Source organism: Anoplopoma fimbria, chromosome 20 (genome assembly GCF_027596085.1).
Source record: "Anoplopoma fimbria isolate UVic2021 breed Golden Eagle Sablefish chromosome 20, Afim_UVic_2022, whole genome shotgun sequence".
NCBI classification, from domain to species: Eukaryota; Metazoa; Chordata; class Actinopteri; order Perciformes; family Anoplopomatidae; genus Anoplopoma; species Anoplopoma fimbria.
In genome coordinates, this window is record NC_072468.1 from 12,950,031 (window position 1) to 12,975,570 (window position 25,540).

General features: G+C 40.8%; 1 protein-coding gene across 2 annotated transcripts in view; it reads left to right on the forward strand.

Moving 5' to 3' along the window:
• The window catches only part of cdk14 (cyclin-dependent kinase 14), a 173,608-nt gene that overhangs the window by 67,689 nt on the left and 80,379 nt on the right, over positions 1-25,540 (forward strand). For both annotated transcript variants that reach the window (XM_054622406.1, XM_054622407.1), the window contains 2 exons: positions 232-294; positions 12,351-12,474. In XM_054622406.1, coding sequence (XP_054478381.1) covers positions 232-294; positions 12,351-12,474 — 187 coding nt within the window. The remainder of the gene's footprint in view (positions 1-231; positions 295-12,350; positions 12,475-25,540) is intronic.

Below are 25,540 nucleotides of genomic sequence, written 5' to 3' on the forward strand. Positions count from 1 at the left end.
TAATAAAAGATGATCAATTAAATTAAGAACCACCAATTTGGGAATAGCTAGCCAGCAAGCCAGCTTCTAGCAGTCAAATAGACTGACAGGTTGCTTTAATGTCTCTCTAGATGAACTAATATTTATAAATGTCAACTCTCTTTTGGACCTTTGTCTAACTACAAAAACAACATCCTTTCCACGTGTTCTTTTGTAATAATAACATTGTGCTCTTTTGTATTTATTTCACAGCACACAGACCTGTGTCAGTACATGGACAAACACCCCGGGGGGCTCCATCCAGACAATGTGAAGGTACAGTATGTGTAATTATACTGGTCCCAAGATATTTAGTTTAATGAGCACACTGTTTAAAATACTAATAAGGTGTGGTATTAAAAAAAAACAGGAGATATGTTCCACCAGGATGAGATCAGGAGGACGACAATTCAAGAAACAAACAGCAGTGTAACCTTGAAACCACTAAAAGAGTCATATTGTAGACTAACATTCTAGCAGTCCTGATCTGGTCTCCTCTAGCCCTTATTAGCCTGCGGGGCAAGATTACATTTCAGGGTTGCACAAAAATTAGGTTGTGTTTTTCTGTGAAATGTCGGATAGTTTGACCTCTTCAGGCTGAGGAGAAAATAGGTGCTCACAGCTCAACAAGTGACGAGGGACCTCATTTCAGAGGGCCACAAACCAAAATGTTTGGTCCCTCCAGGTCAGAGCATATAGTCATTTTAGCTGTTCAGTACACTCTGTTTGGTGGCTCCATTCTCATTGGCTAGCTACAAACAGGTGCATTGGTTTGTCATCAGTCCTTGAGGAAGATTTGTACAACAAACCAGAGCAGAGACCAGAAAAAAGCGCTTGCAGCATTAATAATCTGAGCCTTTGTGGCTTCATTTACTAGGATAGTGTGGTGAACAGAGAGTATTGAGAGTATTGTTAGAAAACATTTTGTGAGGAACAGCAGCAGGTTGATTAAAAAGAAAACTGAGCTGTGTGGGTTTTCTCTCTGTAACACACATTTCAGCTGCATGAGTCTGATCGCACTCTAACAGAGCCAAATTCACCTGAGGTGTCTTCCCTTCAGTTTACACTGAGAGCATCATCATGGCATAAAAGTATATACAAATGGATGTCTTTAAACCAACCGCAGTGTTTCACATCATCTACAGTGGACTGCAGGTAGAGCCACACCTGCTTCTTCAGAAAGCATGGCAGGCCAAGTAACAAGGAGGAGGGATAAATCACATTTTAATCTCTTAATCATATTGTTTGAGGTCAGAATTTGCATTTAAAGTAAACACAAGATGTTATTATACTTTTGCATGTCAAAATATTATATGAAAGGTATGATAGCTTTTAGTAAGGATTTTATCAAAAACATCTGTCCATTGGAATGGACGAGGGATCAGATCTTACAATGCCTCCTGTTGATTATGTCCACAGAACCATTAACACAAGAGCTGTGAACATACTGGTTATTGGAGATTATTCAGATTATTCTAGGTAGTTAGGATGTGGCTGGTTTCAAAATATATATACAGTGTGTTTTAAAACATTACTTTTTTGGTACGAGTTAACCGGTCATGACATATAAATAAACGTATGTATTTTGTTGACAAAAGGTCACTTAAGACTATATTTGTTGATAATTTTTGATTAAGTGTTTGTTTTTTGCGATCAGATCCTCCATCCTCCATCCATTGGAATGAAAATAAAAATAACAATTTATCATTGTAATTTAATAAATTTGTATTGCTAATGATTTATAATTGTATTTCATCATGTACCCACCATTCCAAAATATTTTTGTGTGTGGTTGTAACATAATTTAAAAACGGTCAAAGTGATTGACTTGGTAGTTCTGTTGTTAAACCTGAGCTAAACCTCAATTAACTAGTTTTAGCTTCCTGACAACAACCTCAGCTACAGCTCAAACAGTAAAGACTCATTGAATAACGTTGTCATCTTATTTCCTGTCCGTGACGTTGTGTGGGAAAAAACCCTCAGTGAGACTGTTGATAGTATGATGGACTAGTCCTCTCCTCTACAGGACATGAGGGAACACTCAGTGATATTTCTGTCTTAGTAGTACCATAAATGAACATGTATAAAGACATGATGATGGAGTGAATGAGGCCATGTGATGATGATGATGATGATGATGGTGGTGTAGTGGGGTTGTTTGGATGTTTTATCACCAAGGAAGGTGACAGTTCAGCCATCATCTGTTATGTAACAGCTCGTACCTTTTGCCACAGAGGATTTATATAAGTACTACCCCTTCTCTCTGCCGACAGCCGCCTCGTCGAGATTCAAATGAATAATTAAGGATTATTCCGAGAGAGCAGAGCGAGGTGTTGCTTGGCACCCGCTGACTTTGTTTCTTATTGGTGAGATGACTGAGTTTTGGTTTCTAATCTGCTGATAAGGCTCAGGGCCCAGTTTGTGTGCAGCCATGTAATGGAGGCTGCACGGGAACTACTCAGCATGAATACAATGGTTTTAATAATCCGCCACACTCAGAATGGCACTGCTTTTCTGTTGGTGTTGTCAGGGAAAGGCTGTTACTTTAAAGCTACTGTGGGTTCTGTATTTTGTATGCATGTGAATTTTTTTGTTTTGTTGATATTCTCTTTACATCCCAACAGCAATCAATAGATTAAATGTTCTGACAAAAAAAAACCTGTGACGGTCACTTGACTCTAACGAGCCGGTCCAATCATTTAATATGGGCTAAAATGAAACGATATATATCAATAATAAGGTAGTTGACTACTTATTCTTAGCTTCAACCTTTTTAGCCCCACTATCCAGACGTCATTAACTGTTTGATACAACACTTGAATTGCAGATGGAAGCATGGAGAAACAGCTAGCCTGGCTCTGTCCACAGTGTTAAAATAAATCCTGATGCTTTCAACTCTAGTTAACACAATGTATCTGGTTTGTTTGAAACATTAACAGAAATGTTCTTTTTGGAAGTTGCATGCTGTAACTTTGTTTAAGCAACTGTGTGCACGGTAACTTTGGGGTATCGTTGTCCTCGTCAGAGTAAATTTGCCAGGTTTTGTATAACTGTGTTTTAACATAGAGCAAAAATAAAACGTGCTCAATGACTGTATCTGGCAACCTGCCTTCTCGCTAGAGACAATGTAGAGACGTGCAGTTCCAACACATAACCTCCCTTAAAACCACAAGTTACAGTTCAGATTAATCAAAAGAGATGTGTGCCAGTTAATGAGCTTTAGAGAATGTTTTTCAGTTTATACTCATACACAAGATCCATATCAAATTCCTCATCTCAATTTGAAAGAAAGTGAAGAAGTGGGTTTTCCAAAATGATGTATACTTTTTCTTTTGTAAATGCTCATATCATCAAGAATATGATGAAGTGTCACAGTGATTATGGGTGTTTCAGTGATTTTTCTGACCTGAACACAAGCACCATGAACGAGGTTAATGTCTGTTATTAGTGCGTTTTATGACTGTTAGGAAGTGCAGTCACTCAGCCATCCTCCTATTTACTAATCAGAAACCTAGAAGCTATTAGTGCCTCCAATGATGCTAGATCAAATTAACATGTAGAGAAACACACTCAGACTCTCACTGCTAATGTAATTATTGGTCAAGGACCATAGAGCTGTGTGTGTGTGTGTGTGTGTGTGTGTGTGTGTGTGTGTGTGTGTGTGTGTGTGTGTGTGTGTGTGTGTGTGTGTGTGTGTGTGTGTGTGTGTGTGTGTGTGTGTGTGTGTGTTCCTGTAGTTTAAAATTGAAAATGCTTTTCTGCTTGAACTCGAGGATCCAGAGTTAAATCCATCTGAAACTATCTTGTTGTGCAGCACCATTAAGTCCTCTCGCCCCATGTGCTCGAAGTGCAGTTTGTTAGCAGCACTGCTGTAATTGAACGCAAGTGAGTATGACCTCATCCAGACTGCTGTTGAAGTGCTCTTCTTATTAGATTATATGCAGTCAGCTGGATGGTTGTGTCTCAGTGACATCTCCATAGATCAATGGGAAACTGACACCCACGGACCTTGTCTACAAGCCAAATAACAGCTAGCGTTTGCTCTCACAATCACATTACAAGGGAAGCTACTGATAGCACATTAAAGTGTCATGTCAATATCAGGGACGGGGCATCACAGCAAGCATCTGACACGTGGTGACTGTCTTGGCTAGTAGCTGATCAACAGAGATATGGGTTCCACACTCTATAGGTCTCTATTATACTTGTAACAGAATGGAACTGAACTTTGAGGACACACCCAGGGTGTCCTCAAAGTTTTGTGCCAAAACAAAAGTCCCTTATAAAGTCTGGGGACGGTGCACCCTAGAGGATACATTTAGTTTCTCATCTAACTGATGAGCATCTTAACTCATTCAGTTTTCAGTTCCATTGTCTTAGCGGCGTTTTATACAATCAATGTTTAGGCTTAAAGAGAAGTATGTTAGCTGGACAGACATTGGATGTCATCCTATCACAATCCTTGCTCGTCCCCACTCCATCAAACCTCATCCTTGACCAAGTATATATATATATAAATATATATATGTATGTATATATACTTGGTCAAGTATTTTTTGGTGGCTTCATATGCCAACAAGCAGGAAATAAATTCAGACTTCAAACATGTCTCCTTGTCACTGTGTTCTGGTCTCTGTAGTGGTGTTTCAGTAGTGGTATAGTTACACACAGAGGCCCCGCAGAACTACACAGCTGCTCATTAATACATCAGCCAAAGACAATTCCTGGCATATCTGGAACTTAACCGTCCTCAGTGGACAGTTCTACAGTTCAGGTCGATGCTTTCTTTTGATTGAGCCCATTAAGGACATCACTGTACAGATGCTTAGTGGAAAAGATGAGGGCTCTTTCCAAGCCTGCAGGCAGATGGTAGAGTTTTCACTCCATTTAACACTCCTTCGTTTTAGCTCTCCCTCATTGATTTCACCACTTTTACCCATTTCAGCATACACTTGCTTTGGAGATTTGTCAAAGAAGCCAACATTTTTTTTGTTTAGAGTCATTGTCAATGTTGAATACACCTGTGCTATGATGGTCTGAACTTGATTCAGTTTGAACTCAAATATAGAGCATTTACATTTCAGGAGGCCAAAACAGATGGTGTTGTCACTCGCTCTATTTGGCGATGTCGATCAGTCTCTGGGTCTGTTAGTAGGCTGTCAAGACCACCATCACAAGAAAAACTGCTCCAGCCTAAAGGCATCTACTTTTACCTGACAAGCACCAATTTTTGGCTGTGCAAATTATGATTGTTATTCTGAAGAAGCAAAGGAGGAAGCAGCATGGTGTGGTAGAAGAGGTCATGGTGGATGCTTCCTCATGCACAGCATTAGGCTTTGACATGTTTCCCACATACAGTCAATGTTGCTTCTTTTTAATAATGGCTGCAATCTTTCCCCTAACCATAACCACATGTTGTTGTTTTTTATTCTTCCCCATCAGTCCACCACTCTGTGCCTGACTGAAATAAAGACAACAGTTTCAGCAATTAAGTTCAACCATGTATCAGTTTATTCAGAGTTGTTCCCTGAGGAGCCACCTTTAGTTTTATATGTGCTGTCTAAACGATTGGCCTTTATGGTGCCACTTAATGTTTGCTGTGCATTTTATTTATTTTAAGAATAAAGCAGGTTTATTAAACTGCTTATTTTAGCATGCATCTGATGGCAGATGACATTTTCTACCATTAGTAAATTTGGACTAACAGAGGTAAAGCAGCTTATGTTAATACCCATTTCACAAAAAAAGAGTGACTCATATGTATATGGTCTATGTTTCACTACGAGCCTGCAGATGTAAATTGTCTGTTTTCCACAAATGATACAGTGACATGCTTAATTCACAGTTGAAGCACCGTTCACATCGCCACACCATTTCTGATGGACTATTTGTTTACGTGACGCAAATCATTGTTACAATGTTTATTGTAATGTACTTGTGCCTTGTATTTACATTGATATTTACAGTAGAATCATGACAAATCATGTCAAAAGTATGATGCAACCTATAAAAGGGAAATCTTGGGGCTCAAATATTTAAGTTTGAGAGCCAGATTTGGCCCACATGGCCCTACTGTCTTACCATGGATCTATTGTAGCCATCTACATGATTGAAACAATATTTGGCACATATATTTTCCTGTAGTGTCACCAGCCTGTTGACATTTGCATTTTTTTAGAATAACTTTTTAAAAAAACATTGAAATTAAAAGAAATTTGGTTAAGACATTTGTGTCCCCAGATGATGACTTTACTAGCTTAAGTGACCCCTGACATTTTCATCCTCAGGTAAAAATGCAGTTTGCCCAATACGTTCCTTTGGTATATGACCAAACATATTTCAACAACCTCAACTAGAACTTGTGTTTAGAGTTTATTATATCTGCCTGTAACCGCTGTATGAGAGCAGCGAGTAGCGACAGCCGTCCCCGCCTCTTGGGCAAGATACTGAACCCCAAATTGCTGTGGGGTTTGGTGTTCTCAATGTGAGAATGTGCATTAGTTTAGATCCTGACGGGCGATTAGGACAATTTCAGACTTAGGCCTACAAGAAATATCAACACCTAGTGTGCAGAGTCTTTTTATGTTTACTGAGCATACTTGTGTTTGTGGATAAACTTTGTATATACTTTACTGATAGGGTTCTTGGAATGGAACCATTGCAGTAAGTATGTTCTCTCTGTTTACCTTTTTGTATTGCCACTAGTGGAGCTTTTGTTTTGTCCCAGATCAGTCAGTCTTCATGCCCGCCTATCTTGAAGCTTATGAGCTAGTGTGTTCCATATTAACATCCCATTAAAACGCAGTACCTGTCTTCCCTTCCTGTGTTCTGTGCCGTTTTGCTTTGTTTTTGTATTTGTCCTGGTGAACCCCGCCGTGCTGCTGTCTCTTTGATGCATTGCCTCATCCCTCTGCTGCACATTGAATATAAGACTAAAGAGCCACATTCCATCCCACTCTACAGAAAGACACCTCAGAGCCAATCCAATCCACACACTTTTCCTTATTCCTTATCTGGATCCAGTGCTTCATCATTAGAGAAATGGCGTGTGCGTTTATTGGTTTGCTGATGACGGATTGTTGTACCTGCAGTAGGGTCAGACATCAGGGGATAAATTATAATAATGGTTGATTTAATTACCATCACATGGTTTATTTCTCCTGCAGTTATGAACTAATAATGCATCATTATTAACACACACATACACTAGAGATCCTGCAGGGCTTTTCTTTTCATTGAAAGACCCATACACTCTGAATCACAATGTGTGTTATTAGCTAGTTTTACTGTAGCAGGTTCAGGGATCTTTTTCCTACAGATAATGCTACAGGTGAAGAGGTTTCATTGGAGTATTTCCAACAATAAGATGAGCGTTAAGTTCTCCTGGTCGAGTACAAACAATTAAACACTGCATTGAAATTCAAAAAAGTACAAGCTTGTATATTTTGGGAGGGAAGCCAAGTCCCAGAGCCCTCTGCACTGGGAAACATCCAATCACCGCACTTGAAATCCTGTTGCTATGCAGCTATTGATGGTGAAGTTAGACATTAATGTGGCACACCACTGATTATACATACACAGATCAGTTTAGTCTTCATCGGGATTACCAATCAGCCTGCTGAACATTTGAGGAGCTTGGGACGAGCTCTTTCAAGACTTGGAGACACCTCTCTAACAGAAAACCTGTGATACAAACCAGAGGGGTTTTCAGTGTCCTCTCCATGGCAACTGTGAAATATATTCATGAGCAATGTAGTATTTACTGAAATCAGACATCACAAAGTTATTGAGAAAATCTTGAATTATTTATGAACCATGTCCCCATCATAACCCTGTCTATCGATGAATCCCCAAGTAGATCTGTGTGTCTGAAGTTCTTGATATCAGAGGGGTCAAGTGATGGTTTTTTCAGAAGGGGGGTGACTCTGGCAGTCTTGAAAGCCGAGGGAAAGCATCCCGAGACGAGAGATGTGTTGATGAGGTGGGTGAGGAAAGGAAGGAGTTCAGTGGCAATAGACTGAAGAAGAGGGGAGGGGATCGGGTCAAGGGAGCACGTGGTGGGGCGGTTAGATGTAACAAGGTCGAGGACCTCGTTAGGGGAGAGGGGAGCAAAATAGGGTAAGATGGGGTGTGGAGAGGGAAGGGGGAGCTGAGGGGGAAGAGCTGTAGAGGGTAGAGAGGGAGAGGGTGGACAGGGAGAGGGGGGCTGAGAGAAGGAGGATCTGATATCGTTTACCTTCTTGTCAAAGAAGTTGGTGAAATCATCAGGGAGAAGGGAGGAAGTAGGAGGAGGGGGTGGGGGTTGGAGGAGTGAAGAGAAAGTTTCAAAGAGTTTTTAGGATTGGAAGCAGAGGTTAGGATTTTAGAGCGGAAAAAAGCCGCTTTAGCAGTAGCTAGAGAGGAGGAAAAAGTGGAAAGGAGAGATTGGAAGTTAAGAAGGTCCTCCGGGAGTTTGCCTGTTCTCCATTTACGCTCAGCCGCTCTTAGGCTCCGTCTATCAGTACGCACTGAGTCCGACAGCCATGGGGCAGGAGGAGTTGGCCGTGCAGGCCTGGAGGTGAGGGGACAGAGGTTGTCCAAAGAGGAGGAAAGGGTGGAGAGGAGAAGATCAGTAGCAGTATCGGGGGATAGGAGAGAGAAGGATTCAGGGTCAGGGAGGAGAGAGGTAACGGAAGAGGAAAGATCAGCGGGGGAGAGGGAGCGGAGGTGACTACGGGTAGAAACCATGTGGGTAGGTGGAGGAAGTAAGGGGGAGAGGAGAGGGAGAGGGAGTAGGACATGAAGTAGTGGTCCGAGAGCTGGAGGGGAGTGACAGAGAGGTTAGCAGTAGAACAGTGTCTAGTGAAGATAAGATCCAGCTGGTTGCCGGCCTTGTGGGTAGGAGGAGAGGAAGAGCGATAGAGGTCAAAGGAGGAGAGGAAGGAAAGCAGAGGTTCTAACTTATCAGTCTGGATGTTGAAGTCGCCGAGCATGATGAGCGCGGAGCCATCGTCATGGAAGTGCGAGACTAGTGTGTCAAGCTCCTCCAGGAACTCACCAAGAGGGCCTGGTGGGCGGTACACAACAGCAATGGTGAGCTTGACTGGATAAGTGACAGTAACAGCATGAAATTCAAAAGAGGAAGGGGAGAACTGTGGAACAGAGACAAGAGAGTATTTCCATTTTGGGGAAATTAGCAGGCCAGTGCCACCACCTCGCCTCGCAGCTCTGGGAGTGTGAGAGAAGGAGTACACATCTGAGAGAGCTGCGGGTGTGGTGGTGTTTTCTGGTGTGATCCAGGTCTCAGTTAGAGCAAGAAAGTTGAGGGAGAGCAAGGATGCGTAGCCTGAGATGAACTCAGCTTTCGGCACTGCCGACTGGCAGTTCCAAAGCCCACCAGACACCACTTGCTCACCATGGGCTGAGAGAGTGGGATAGATGAGATTAGTGGGGTCACGGCGCCTGGGAGTGACCCACTGTCTACGTGACCACCGGACAGAGGAACAGACAGAAATAGGATGCAGACACATGGTAGTCAATATAAACAAATTACTGACCCGTACAAGTACACGCTCGAGAAGTCATTGCTTGAAGAAGTCTGGCTTGAAAAAGTCGCCCTGTTGCCTTTGTTTGCCCTAGCCTTCGTTTGCCAGACGCTTGAAAGCTGACACTCTACTCAACTCTCTAGCTTCAGTTTACGCAAACGTTGTTAGTGAAGTTTAGTAAAAGATTGTGTTTTAGGTTAAGGTAAGTGAATTTTTGAAATTAGCCATGTAGGCTACGTTACGTATGTGACATAAGTTAAGTAGACTACATTATAAATCTTGATAAGTACATCAACATTATGTTATGTAAAATTCAGTGAGCGACTTAGTGAGGTTACATAACTTAAAGCACCTCAGCGTGGAGTTTTGGTTTCACAGGGGACACAAACAGCGTTCTCCTGGGCCATTATTTGACCAAGCTTCCTTATTTGACGAGTTTACAGGTGACTTTTTAAACCTATTATGTGATTACATTTTTTTTTTCTCCTCGCCGTTTGTCCCTGTCTCTTCGTTTTGTCTTTATTTTCCAGATCGCTCCAGTGCTCGATTGGTGCGGTCACATCTTTGACAGCAGGGTTCCTTTCAATACGTTTTTCCAGATGGACATCTCGTAGTCTCTTATAACAGTTGGATGAGCTTGTCTGGCAAGCAGATGTCTAAAGTGTCAACAAGCCAAATGTTCACCACTGACCATGCTGAGCCTGTCTGAGTATGAATTTATGTAATTCAACTTGAAATTTGGCATTCAGCTTTATCATTATTATTAAAGTCAAAACAGTGCGTCTGAATCACCTCCTCAAACGGCTCTCAGCACTTCACTTTTCCTCAAATATTAGAATGCAAATGCGCTGTTTCAATCGAAGTAGAACAATAAAAAGCCTCTTTTGAGAAAGGTTTGATGTTGGAATTAAAGAGCTGACTGAAGAGAAAATGAAAGTGGTTTTTTTCTTTTTTCTTTTTATTACCATGCAGTTGCGCTCCTAACAAGGCGAGGGCTTTTCAGAACTCTATTTGATATACATGAGTAAGCACACATTTCGCATGCTAATTTTCTGCACCGCAGTTCATCTCTCACCCGCCGAGAGCAGGAATAGTAAACTGTTGACCCGGTGACTCCAGACGCCAGACAGGGCCGTCCCTGATTGGACTCCACGGTGCTTCAATCAGCTTAATTGGCCAGGACTATAGTATCAGTGAGAGCAGAGAAATGAGAGGGGAATGCTGGAATTGGAAAAAAAGAATTGAGCGCTCTTTTGTGCAGGCCTCATTATTTGTTGATTGACATGTCTGCAGGGTGGGGGTGAATAACTGCCAGATCTCAGACGATAAACAAAACAAGTTTGATGTAGCTCTGACTTTGGATATATTAGGATTTTGTTGATCTTCGTTTTTGAAAGCTCATACCGACAGCAGCAGATACACTTGGCAGCATGCATATATTAAAAGCTAAACTTGTTTTGTGGAATGCAGTTTGGGTTCATGAGCTCCGGAGGCAGGTGGAGGAGCTGTGTTTAATTCCAGCAGTAGGATAATTGGCTGTAAAAATGTAAATTTAAATGCAATTTAATCTGTATTCACGCGACACGTCAGCAAAAGTGCATTCATGCATTTTAATGTGATGATTTTTTTTTATGAATGAGTTTGTTCCGTTATTATGTTTGTCTGTGAAATAATCCAGTTGCTTTTTTTAAAGTAATTGTTTTTGATCTGCAGTTTTTTCAGCTAAATTCTCTTATAAGCACACATGAGTATGAAACAGACAAGAGTTACATACTTTCATGATTTCAAAAGAAAGATAGAGAAACCTGAACATCTGGATTCTGTTCCAGAGGCTAAAAAGAAAGTTTTTTTAAAAAATCACTTTGAAGTACATTGAAATAAAACAAGAAATGAAATAATGTTCTTGTTTAATATTTCTGTTTAGTATGATGAACACTATTTCCAATAAGTGTAAACGTCTCCGGTTAAACTTCACTAGTTGAACACAAACCCCTTAGGCCAGTCAAATGGTGGGCTATGAGAATGGACAGGACAGAGACATTCGTTAGTGATTAAAGCTACTAGGCTGTAAAAATGACATTAGAAGAGAGGGTAAGTCGAATTCATGCCTAAGAGCACTGGCATGACATTTTTTGTCCACCTGGGGGCAGTTCAAGAACCTGTGACCACAACTCTGACATATTATCACCTCCAAAAGTGGTTGTACCACACGTCTTAGTAAAAGGTGGTCTTTTTACTCGTCTAGCCCACACAGAGCAACATGAGCATTCTTTTTGAGTTGTGTATTTCCTCTCCTTTATCTCTGTTTGGGCTGTCTCTTTAGCTGATGACTATCTGTGTGTTAATCACCACAAGTGATCTCTTTAATATTATACATAGTCATTTGATCCAGTTTTCATATACACATATTGATTATTGCAGCTTTGAAATCATAATTTGTAAAATAGCACCAATAAGTTTTGCATTTAGTGATTCACAAAAAATAAGTCAAATCAAGTTTAAAGTTATTGAAAGAGACTTTTGTATATAATGTGGGGTTCATGCCTGTTTTCAGTTGAATGAAGTCACAGCTCAAAGCTCCACCCCACACCTCTCTGACCTCAGCAGCCACCCAGTTTAATGCTCCACAACAGAGAGATGTAGAGGATAGATATTAAAAATGTCCCCATGTGAATTACCGTGTGATGAAAAAAAACACCCTCATTGTCAGAACTGTCTTCAGCATGTTGTTTGTACATAGAGATCTGTCACCGTTACATATTCTCCTGTAAAAATACTAATTTCCATTTGTTCTCTTGTACTCTCTAGCTGTTCCTGTTTCAGTTACTGAGAGGCCTGTCCTACATCCACCAGAGGTACATCCTTCACCGAGACCTGAAACCACAGAACCTGCTCATCAGTGACACTGGAGAGCTCAAACTTGCTGACTTCGGTGAGTAGCACCGGTGCTGATACTCTTTTTTTCTGTGTATCTGTTACATTTGAAAGTAAATCTCCCCTCTATGCTTCAGTTCTGATTCATGATGTCAGAGGAAGCAGCTTGATGATAACGCAGTCTCTGTTAAACTTATCATTGCTCATATGGCAACATTTTGATCAGAATCTACAATAAATTAGCTTTTATTGTTTTCATTGTGTTTTTACATCAGAATCAAGTTCTATTCTAAATTATTTTATTGTCTTTAAATGTTGAAGCAGTTTTCACCCAATGCTGGATTAGGGTTGCAGTATATGACAATACATACCATGAGACAATAAACATTTTTCATCCATCATACCACCGCCGTAGCTAGCCCTTTAAAGACCCAGTGAAGTCCAGTGTATTAATCCTGTGTTCCTGTTTGTATCATAATCTGATTGCCAGATTACGGGATTTTGTGTCTAACATATAGTCCGACATTGTTATCAGCATCCGTGAGACATCACAATAAGACAAAGATCACCTGAATATTGGGATTCTTGGAGACAGCGGGCCATTTGTAGAGGCTTTTTGTACTGTTTGGCCCGTTATTATCTGTTGGTCCAACCATCTGTCCAACACTTTGGCCAAAATGACAAAATCTTGACAATAGGGTGAACCCTTGACCCTTTATTTCCTTTGCCTTCCATCTCATGCCAGAATCCCACATGTATGCAAGACATCAAAATCAAAGAGCGGATCACCATGAAAGTTACTGAGCACATGCTCCCATCTTTTTCGTGTAGTGTTAGGAACCGCTCCTGAAGTGGCACCATATGGCTTGGATCCATGCTCCCTAAACACTGCCTACATGGCCTGTCTGGTATCATTAGGGGGCAGACTAACCGCCAACCCAGCCTTCTGTGCACTCCATCTAATCATCAATCTGTCCATCCATCATCTATCAATCCATTCATCCATCCATCCATCCATCTATCTATCCATCCATCCCTCCATCCATCCATCCATCCACATTATCCATCCATCCATCCATCCACACATCTATCCAGTGTCACATCCCTTTTTCTATTTCCTACCCATTTCCTAACTCCCTCAGACCCTCCTTCCCCTCTACCATCCTTCTCCTTACCCCTCAATCCCTCTGTCCAGAAAATACTGGGGGAGGGGGGTGGTGGCAGCTTCATCAATAATGCAAAACATGCATTAGTTCAGAAACATTACTGCAAGGGGAATGAGAAGAAGAAAATAATGGACAAAATAGCAAATGAGCAAGAATGAAAGTCCCTTGTCTATTAGTCTGTCGCTGGAGCTCATCAACAAACATGCATGAAACACAGAATCAGCCTTTGCCTGAGGGATGCCAGATGAGGAACGTGAAGGCTGTTTGTGTATGTGTGTGAGTGTGTGTGTAATTGTGTGTTTGTGTTTTTGTGTGTGTTTTTGTGTGTGTGTGATGGTGCGGCTGCCAGGGCTCCCTGTGGTCCTGAGCCTTGGCAGCAGGAATACTAACGGCCGACAGCTGAGGCCTGTGGTGCTGGTTGGGGTAAATGAGAGAGACGAAGGGCGAGTGTCAACAGAGGAGGGGCTGAGAGGTACAATAAGAGGTGGCAGAACACAAGCTGTGTGGTGATAGGATGGGGTGTAGAAAGAGGAATAGATAAGGGTTGGCTATAATGAAGACATTTATTAAGATTTAAGATTTTATACGTTATGGGTGAGCTTGAAAATGAAAGCAGATTCTATTAGATTAAATAAAACTTAGTCTTCCCAGTCCTTGATTTTCTTTCCTCCTTTTGTGCTCATCAGTGCTATTGCCTTGTCAGGGGTAGACTTTGCACATCCACCTCTATGGTCCAGATATGTTTATCCAGTTATGGCAACAACTACACTACCAAAGACATTGGTAATGGATATTCGTGGGTTAAATAGTTAGGCGCTTTTCAATCAAATGGTTTGGAGGGTTTAAACTAGGCTACAGTGTCAGAAGTTGGTGCTATAGACTAAGCATGGCTGTAATCCGCCAGTAAGCGGAGTAAAAATAATTAGATGTTGCAAAACAGGACAGAAAAAAGGTCTTCAGGAATTTGTTTCAATTGGGCAAGTTTAGATTATTCTTTCCTGTGAGCTACTACTGGCCATGTTTTCACACTGACAAGTTTTGGAGCATCTGGAAAGACGCAGACAGCAGAAAAAGCTGATCAGTCATGTGAGTTCAATGTTATCTATGTCAGAACTTATTCACCAATGGTGTTTCCAAAATCCGTTAAGAGCATCAACTCTTCAACATCCTCAGGCAAACGTAAAAGCTTTTTGCCACAATTAAGGAAGTTTTTATCAAAGATTGTTTTTACCAAACAGCTTTTTTAGTAATAAACTGCACAATGTGCATAGAAATATGTGTATAGAAACTATAATGCTGAGGCTAATGATTCTTAAAGAGTAACTCCTCACTAGATATTGTATGGAAGTTTTGCTGCATGGACCTTTTGATATGCGGTATGGTTATATTTTTTGAAGCTACATGACCAATCCTTTAAACCATGACAAAGTATTCTAAATACTACAGCCCCGTAAAGGACAGTACCTGTATAACTCTCCGAACCATTCGGTACAGGATGTTTGGTTCAGTGTGCCACATTCTTTTGGTACGCCCTGTTTACCAACTATCAAGAGTCTATTAATGTCTACTATTCACACGTGCCGAACAGACATTCTAGACCACAAGTTACTCTCAAAGCGAGCAGCAGCACTGTAGTATGCTAGTCAGCTAAGCTAGGTTAATCAAGCTCAGTGAATAATGATTTGTGTCACACTGTACGCCGACATTGTTCAACTGAAGTCGGTTATATATTTAAGTTTTTAACCCAACAGCATTCAGACTACCTCCCACTGCAGATTCAGACCCGCTACCATGTTTTTAGTGCTGTTTATTGGTTAACCCTGCATCCTGCTCAGTTTGTGTTGGGATAAACTCTGCCTCTGATACACTACGCTGGACGTAGCAGGGTGAGCTGATTTCTCATCAGCCACAGTGGCCAGAGCTCCAAATCCCTGCTGCTGGTTGTGGAGTGGCTCCAGATGCTCCCCTCTGCTCCTATGTGGGTTTACTCACTTTTTAATGAGCTGCACAAACAACCAGCACATAAATGAGGCTTCGAGAAGCTCGTGTTTCATATCAAGGACGCAGCTAATTGAGGCCGACTTAAGCAACGCGTGGGCGGTGATTTGTATTGTTTGTGTAGAGGAGCTGTGTGGACGGTAATGACTGCATCACTCTCTGAACACACAAATACAGACCTACAGTACATGGAGTTAATCCTGTATGAACCTACCATAGAGTGGAGCGGGCCTTTCTTACTTATATTATTACTTCCACTGTGTTTGCTCATTCAGAAATCAATTAAAATGAAACAAAAAACACAGTTCCCTAACATGTTTTAGCAATTAAGTTAGCCTGTTCTTCAGTAGGATTTAATGATTGCTACTGTCACATTCATGTCACGTTACTGTCAATATGATTTTTTTTTTTTATTTGAATAAAAATCTACATTACACACAGTCCATCATGATTAAAAGTGATCAATCGATCAATATATATATATATATGAAAAGAAGAAAATATACAGTACCAGTCAAAAGTTTGGACACACCTTCTCATTCAACTACTTTGAAGAATCTAAAATATAAAATATATTCTGGTTTGTTGAGCATTTCTTTGTTTACCACATAATTCCATATGTGTTCCTTCATAGTTTGGATGTCTTCAATATTAATCTACAATGTAGAAAAAAAGAAATAAAGAAAAACCATTGAATGAGAAGGTGTGTCCAAACTTTTGACTGGTACTGTATATATATTTTTTATTTTATTTTCATAGACCTTCCTCGAGCCACACACATACTGGCAGCAAGCGCACAATGTCGTGACACGCAAAATTACTTTAGCCTTGAGACACATTTCTGATGACAAGCCCCTAATTATAGAAGCAATTGAAGCAGCAGATGAGCATTGCTCATAGCCCACATACTGCTGAGCCTCATGAGAGCGTGAATGTGCTCACAGTTGGGATAAACCTGCTGAAAGGCTGCTTGTGTTTGCACTCAAACACTGAAGCATTGCCATATGCTGTCAGTGTCCATCGCCAGCCCTGATTACAGGCCGAGCTCGGCCAGAAACCTAATCTGAGGTTCATTCACTCACAAAATGACCGAGCTGTGTGTGTTAGGGACTCCATCCATGTTACAGACAGTTTGGGAAGCCAGGTCATGTTTCTGGCTCCTTGAAGAGTTGGGGACTTCTGGATCGGAAGCAAGGTCCCAGGTCCTCTCCCGTGACTTAGTCAGCCAGTTGTACCCACTCACAGTACAAAGAGACTCGATCTTAGCTGTGCTAGCAGCACAGCTCTAGGGATGCCAGTGTTGGTTGGTAGGTTTACTTAAGTCCAGACTTGAATATCTCAGCAACTACTTGATGTATTGCAGTAACATTAATGGTTCCCAGAGAATTATTCCGATTGACAATCATTGGATGGAATGCCATGGAAGTTTCTGCAGACATGAATGTTGTTAGTGTGAATTGCGATTTCTTAAATTGTCCTCTGGCTTTTATTTTAGCTTCATCGGGTCAATATTTCAAATTTCTTTGGTTTTCTGCTGTGACATTTTGAAAACTGATGGCATTCCCATCAGCCTCAGCTCTACTTTGTGCATTAGTTTTTGGGGAGTATTTGGTCATAAAAAAAAGTGAGAATTTGGAAAATGAACCTGATACTTTGAAAACTAATGTCTATCCCATCAGCCTCATCTGTACTTTGTTTTTATGCCTAATAAACAAAAGTCAACATGCTAACACATGAAACTAAGATGGTAAACATGCTTAGCATTGTCATTTGAGCATGCTAATAGACTGGTTGCTAAACTACAATGGAAGTGCATCATGCACTCAAGATACGGGTTCTTAACATAACAAAGAAATACAGTCCAAGTGGTCAATAAGATTCTCTTGCAGTAAATGTAGGGAAACGTTGAGGATCATTCCAGATTGTCATAGCTCAGGCCTTTCCATCATCTATTTCAGGTTTGATAACATTGTTCTGTAGTTAGTTGATGGGTTCAAGGAAAAATAACCCTAACCCTGTTAGTTAATCATTTTGAAGGAACTTGCGGTGGAATAACATGATCAGAAGAAATAGAAATTCTTCAGTGACTATTTTGCGCGAAAAAGAGGTGATGGTGAATTAAATGCCTATTTTCTGGGGTAATATGTTAATTGTCGAAATGTCATTTCGTATAAACATTCCTTTTTACTGGACCCGACAGGTCCTGAGAACGACACGTTTAGTATTTTGTGCCAACATTCACAAATTGTCCAGAACCATGACGTCAACCATAGATATATCTATGTGTTAGCACCACATAGTGTTTGTGTAAAGGCCTCAACATGGTCTCTGTGACAAACAGCACACGATCTGTATATATAGTCACCTGATAATAAGAATTGTGTTTTTTATTACCTTACAGAGCACGGTTCTCTTCTACAATAGCCCAGAAGAGGCAAACCAAACATTGGCTCTAGATATGGCCTTTTGTCTATGTGTGTCATGCTTGCCACATGGGAGAAGTTTTAGTTTGTTGCAATCTACAACCTCACCACTAGATGTTGCCAAATCCTACACACTAGCCATAATACTGTAATTGGCGCTGTGAATAGGATGACTAATGGGAAGGACTCTCATTGTTAAAACAATGGCAGCATGTTGTCATTGTCCAGCAAGTATGTTGAAGGGAGTTGATGATCATTTAAATTTTTTTATATATCTGCTGATTCTATGATAAATATCAGAAATTAGGGATAAATATAAATTTCTTTCAGCTAGAGATGATGTGTTCATATAGCTTGTTTTTTTTTCAACCAAATGTGTCATAACAAATAGATTCAGGCAAAACACGCAAACGATGCATCAAATCGCACATTTCAGCAACCAGGGAGATAGTTTTGAAGTTTTGCTTAAAAAATTACAAAAAATGAATCTGTTTATTGACTACAAAAATGAATCATCTTTTAAAATAGAATGGCTGCTGGTGTGATTGTGTGAGGGGAGTGATTGTCTCAGGGTAACAACGGACCACATGCCATTATCAACAAAGAGGTGCAGTTATCCTGCAGCGGATCCAAAGCCCTACTGCAGAGGTTTGCTGGAGATTGCAAAGACATGCTCCATGCTGTTCTTTTAATTTAGTTTGATGAATTTATTGTTATTTTATATCAACAAGAAAAAAAAATCTCTTTTATGTGTGTCACATCTACATATCTGTGGTTCTTTAGTGAAAATCATAAGCAGGCGCCTACAGTGAATCAGACCTTTCTATGAATCTAGCTGAAGCTCAAGAAGCATGCGTTGCAGTATTGGATGGTGCTAAATTGAACAAAAGCTTTGTTTTTTTTTCTTTTCTTTCACTGAGCTGGCTAATGTGTATTGATGTGTGTGTTTATTTGTTCTGGGAAGTTGGTGTTCCGGCGCTGTGAAGTAACAGCTGCTGGGATAATGATGTGTGAGGAGTGAAGCAATGTGACAATGGAGCTGGAGGAATGTCGCAGAAACCCGGAGCAGACTGTTTGGCTCTCCCCAGTGTGCTGTTCCACCCAGCGCCTCATCACTGCACAGGGATACGTCTGTGTGTGTATGTGTTTGTGTGTGTGTGTGTGTGTGTGTGTGTGTGTGTGTGTGTGTGTGTGTGTGTGTGTGTGTGTGTGTGTGTGTGTGTGTGTGTGGGTGTTTTTAGATGTTAGATGATCAGGCCTGCTGATGTGTCTGTGTTTTTCAGTTCAAACCTGAGAGTTTTAACACACCAGCAGCAGAAATGGTTTGTGTGTAAGTAATGTAGAATACCAGAATGCAGAGCTCATTACAGTCCACTTTGTGTTGGGAAATGAGCTAGGACGACGGCAGGTGGTGGACACACACACACACACACACACACACACACACACACACACACACACACACACACACACACACACACACACACTGACATTAAAGAGGCCAGATTTCTAGTAAGACCTTGATAATTAAACCTCCGTATTCAACAGAACGATTGAAAAGTAAACAGAAGTAAAGAAAGCCTCAGGGTCGAAGGTTATATCTAAGAAATAAATAGTTGATGACATAACTAGAACTGCAGCAAGCTAGACGGCAGCTTATTCTCTTATCTGTCTCTTGCGTTTGACCTTCTCCTTAGATAATAAAACACGGGTGTTGTTTTCCACTGAGCAGCCGAGCAGAGCAGTGTTTACCTGCTTCGGTTCCTCATCCATATTAGATGGGTATATTTTCAGCTGAGCGAATGCAGCAGAAAAACTGCCAAAGGAAACTCTGTGTACAGCAGAGTCTGTCTCAACTTTATCTATGCCCCATTTACACCAGACATTAAAATGGGTCTGGAATAAAGATCGTTTCTAGATATGATTAAACATGAATATGTTTACACCTGGTATTGATATCTGTCTCCAGTGTGAGATCAGATCACTCTGTACAGCTCAAACAACTGAACGGGTCGAGTAAGCAGTTTACATATTTCTGCCCACTAGTGATGACTGCACTGCAATAATATGTGTTAATCAACCAGCCGACCTGCAAACCTCCAATTTCATGCATTATAGTAGAACAATTGTCAGGACTGAGATGATGACTGAGATGAGGACTGAGATGAGGACTAAAGAGGACTAAGATGAGGACTAAAGAGGACTGAGATGAGGACTGAGAGGAGGACTGAGATTTTTCAGCACAGCCTGGTGCAGCTACTGATCAAGTAGTGTTGTCACAGTGACGTTGCCTGGTTCTGTACCATCATGTCTGTACAGAGACCAAAACCTGTGCTAACTGACCATATGTGGCAACTCTGGCTAAAGACAGTTTTTAACATTTAAAAACAGTCCAGAATATATGCACAGCAGGGTTAGAAATCAAATTGCAACTGTGTCTTGAAGTAAATAGCTTAAACATGTTCATTGTCAGGTAGAGGATCCGTATAGGGCACTCACATTGACAAACATCTAGCAGCTCTGGCCCCATTGAATTCCATCAGAAACAGTGTAGCTCATATCAGTGCAATGGAAGAGCAAAGTGAAGAAGTGTGTGTGAGTGTAGCTTCCTCCATTTTGTACTCCGATTACACTGGTGCTGCAGCCTGCTTTGATGGAATACCACCAATTCGTTAAAATATCTCAGACTTTGTTAAGAAGAATTATTATTGTCCCCTGTGGAAATAGTTCCTACGGTGTCTTAAATAGCTTCTGGCAGGATGCAGCACATGTCTCAATCTGCTGCATGTTAGGGAGGAAGAGGAGAAGCCAGCAGAAGCTACAAACTGCCTTTAAAATCCAAATGAACTTCAAAAGAGCAGTGTGCTGTTCCCCGCGGGGACAGACACTATTTTCATCCTTCTCTTTGTTCATCCTCTCTTCCTCCCGCTTCCCTCCAGCCCACCTCCTCCCGCCGTATACTTTGTGACCCCCGGTGTTGTGCGTGAGATAGTGATGTATAATTCACCGGTGACCTTCATCCCAGTAGCTACCTGGACAGGATGCAACAGATGAAGTTGGCTGAAGGTGTGTGTGTGGGTGACAGAGTATGTGTGTATGAAGCCAAAGGTGAGGGCTTTTAAAGTATAGTAACCTCCTCTGAAGTCGGACCCGTGGGGTTTTGAGGGGGCGAGGTGATTTCCACACAATCATCATGTTGCTGTTAACTTACCTATAACACACTGTGCAAGGTGATCCAGACGACAAAGCACATGGAAACCAAAAACTAAACTTATATCAGAACTGCCTCCTACTCTCAAAGTAGGATTTGAACCAGGTTGCAACCTCCAGGTCTGACATTTTTTTAAAGCCAACGAGGAAGTGACAAGAACTGCAGTTCATTACATGACCACTAGGGTCTGGTTAAACCAAGTCAATCTCCAACACCGTTGATTACATCCACTTCTTATATACGGTCTATGATTGGAAGACATCTCCATTTGCACCTTACACCTTACACTCTATACATACACCATGGTGAGCGAACGTGAAACAATGTATTTAAATAAGTAGAACTCGGTTAGTTGTTATCAATTGCCACCTGTGAATAGAAGTATTTGATTTTCACCACAGGAAAGAGAAGTGTTGACCAAATGGTAGCACATGAACACAGTGAGCTGAGACATTCTGTTCAACTTCAAGCTGTCTGTGGGTGGGAAACGGGAATTTTACATTGTGTTGTGAAGCATGAGATGAAGGAGGAACAGCTGATTAAGGTCACTATGAATGTACAAGCAAGTAACAAGCAAGGACTGACTAAGCTTTGTTTTGTTTATTCTGCTTATTCCTTGGTATTCAGTTATAATTCAGTAGCCAAAGTTAAGAGTTATATTTGCTTTGTTACTTACTGACTCTGCTGATTGAAAATGATTGTTTCATTTGCAACGTGCAGCATGCAGAAAATTCAATCATAAATAATTGTAATGTAAAGAGTCTCCAACTAAAACATGTTCCTGAGGAAAAAAAGAAAACCAAACAAAGAAACAACAACTGGTGACAATATGTCATAACTCATAATGAAACCCATAATAACACCCCTCCTCTTATTATGCTGACAGATTGCCTATTGCTTCTTTAAATGATTTATGGATATGTATTTTGGTGTGCAGTGGTATTATTTTTCAAACGCCTAACCTGAAAAGTGTCAGGCTGCAGAGCTCTATGCAAGGCTGCATGCCAACTAATACATGGCTTATATGAAGGCTAGAGTTATGATATAGAATAGAATAATGCACGGGCTTCTTAAATAGACATTTGCAAATGTAATAATAGTCATAGATAAACTCCTATCAGTTGTAATATTTGTGTATACTGCAGTTCTGTGTTGGGTTTGTCCAAGAGGTGTTGGTAGCAGTGCAGTTTGTTTTTAAAAAAAACAATTATTGTGACTTTGTTCTACTTACATGATGACCTCTTTCCTCTATTATTACGACTTTTTTATTGAAATATATTACTTCTTTCTCAAAATATAATTACTTCTCAGAGAACACAGATTTGCTTTGAATGTGCAGAACGTTTTGAGCATGATTTCATTTTATTTCTTGTATGAAATAAAATGAATTCATGAATCATTGAAGTGAACAGGAGCCACACTCACATTTAAAGAGGTTACTTCCCCAAACCAAAGACACAAAAGAGGAGGGAGGAGGTAATCATGCCTGTATGTGTGCTGGCTCAGCAGAGATAACATAAATAGATGAAAGCAATGCAGAGTGCCAGACAGCCTTACTGCATTACATTATGTTTTGAATTGTCACCAGCCGCGTGGAAATCTCCACCATAAACTGGGTCATTTTGTTTACAATAATGCAGGAAATTCAGTGTTGGAAGCTCAAAATATTCTGCTGAAAGGAAACCTACTCTTTTGGCTCATTTTCTAGAGGTCTAAAGGTGCAGTTTGGGTGTGATCTCTCTGTGACTGTGACTTCGACTGTTCAAGCCTTTGCGGTGGAAAACACTGATGCATTCTGTTTGGGAATTGACATAGGACGTCAGACCTGTGAAATGACATCTTTTTGTCGTGAGTGTTGGCGGGTTTTGATGTACTGAAGGCTAATGTGATTTTACCTTAAGATCAGGGTCACATCCACGGTCAGGGTTCGAGTTTAAATCCAGCATGAGAGACCGCGTTCAGTTCAGAGGCTGCTGCTCATAAGGCTTTTGGTGAGAGTGCATGTTCACAGTGGAAATGAAAAAAAAAAAGAAATCTAGATTTCTTTTCAGCTCCATGCATCCAATGGCAGGAGGGAATGAGTACACTTTTGCCTTTGAGTGACCCCCTTTTGTATTGACTTTTTGTTTTTGACAATTTCACATGGAGAGATCCATAACAAAGGACTGTGAAAAAAAGATGTGTTTTTTTTTATTATAGTGCTCTTGCCACTTGTTAAGTTTTCTCCTACATAAGAGAAGAACAATGGTAAGAAAACATTGGTGATTCCCAGAAATCAGTGGGCGTGGACGGAATAAGAACAAATCCTGGATACGAGGCCAATATGCTAGTTGATTTGACTCTGTAAAACACCTCTACACCTCTCTGTGTAACAAACAGGCCAGCCTCCTATTACTACACCTTCTTCTATGATGACTGCAGTAATAGGTGGCTCACACACACACACACACACACACACACACACACACACACACACACACACACACACACACACACACACACACACACACACACACACACACACACTCCTGTAGAGGAAATAATAGCCTCTGAGTGCGAGCAGGCAGATGGCGTCTATTCTGCATTAGATCAGTGTGTGGACATTACAGAGCTCGGCTGTGATGAAACTCCTTTCTCCCGTTCCAACACGAGCAAATGTTAACTACTCCCTCCCTCTCATTTATTCTCCCCTCTGCTTCTCTTCCTCCCACACTCAGGGGACTGGCAGCAGGGCAGGAAGTCCTTTTTTTTACCAAGCTAAATGCTTTAATTAAGCCTTCCGACCACTTGGGAAGAGACAAAGAGGTAATGCCATCAGCCTCATTAAAGCACGCTGCATCTGCACTCTGCTCTACCATTAGCTGCCATGGGAGCACTGTCACCAGATACTTATCTTACCAACTGGGGTTGTGTCAGGGCCTAGATAAATGCTGGATAAATGCCCGGTAAGAATAACTTGACGTGCATGAATTTTGCACAAAGTCTTGGAGAATCCCTTTTTTTGATTCTCGTGAAGCCTCATGATGATTTGAAATAACAGGTATAAAGGTAGGTATGATGTCCGATTCACTGGATGGAAACAGTTTTGGTCCTTTGGATTCAGTTTTGGTCCTTTGGATTCATCTAACTGATATTCAGGGCGTCACTGTTTCTCACTGAAGCCTCAGAGGTCTTCCATCATCATTTCCATTTGAAAAGGCAATCTTGGGCTTCTTGCGGTCGAATGTACAGAAGTCAGGTCTGCCAAGTGGAGTTTGATTGCTCCAATGACTTAACATGGAAACCGAGAGGCAGGCTGCACACTGAATATTGAAAGCTCTCAAGAACTGAATGACATGATGAGTCAACTATCAAGAGCTTTGTCAGGCAAACATCAATGATTTGGAAAGTCTGACAGTTCCATTTGTCTGCGTTCCTAAGAAGAGCTTGGGTATTACTCCTTCCCATAATGAGAAAAAAATATGAATGTCAGTAGCTGAAAATGTACTATTGTGTGACATCACACTAAATAGTGATAAGTTTAAGTTTAAGACGACAGACTGCATCAGAATGTAAATAATAGTAATTGTAATTTCCTAACCGGTAGAGCAGCGCCAACCTCTCCATGGATATTAGATGAGTATGAAGGACACCAGTGTTTCCACAGTGCTGAAATGAAACAGACTGTGGGTAGTTATTTTCTTCAATCAATCAGAGTTTTGTGAGATGGTTGACCGGCATCTTCGCTAATGCAGGAATACAATGCTCCACTTGGCTGACTTTAATTCTGAGCTCTTTTAGTAACTGAGCAATTAAATCTAGATCTTACCCAAATCATTGCTTTTAAAATTAACTTAGATGACTCTAGTGCAGTTTTCTTCTTTTTTTTTATGTGTGAGGTGCATGCAAGCTCAGTAGAGTTGAAGGAGAGGGTGCAGGAGGGAGACTTGAAGCAAAGATACTGTGTATGGTAAAAGTGACTAGTGAGTACATAGTGAAACAAATGTTGGCATTGTGTGTTTCTACAAACCACAGGATACGTTGGATGTTGACGTTACTGAACCCAAAATACGTTTCATGAATACTTTTCATATCAGCCTTGTACTACGCTTTCAGAAACGCACAATGTCACGTGGTTCATGTTGTGAATCGATTTGTTGGATTATGGCAACAAAACTACTTGGTTAAGGTTGCAAAAACATTATGGCATGTGTTTGATTAATAGCATAATGCATCAACAGTAACATTTTAACAACATAACACATGACAACAGCTCTTTCTTACAGCGGACGTTCATTAAGTAAAGTAACAATGTCACTTACCAAGTTTAACAATGTCACATAATAA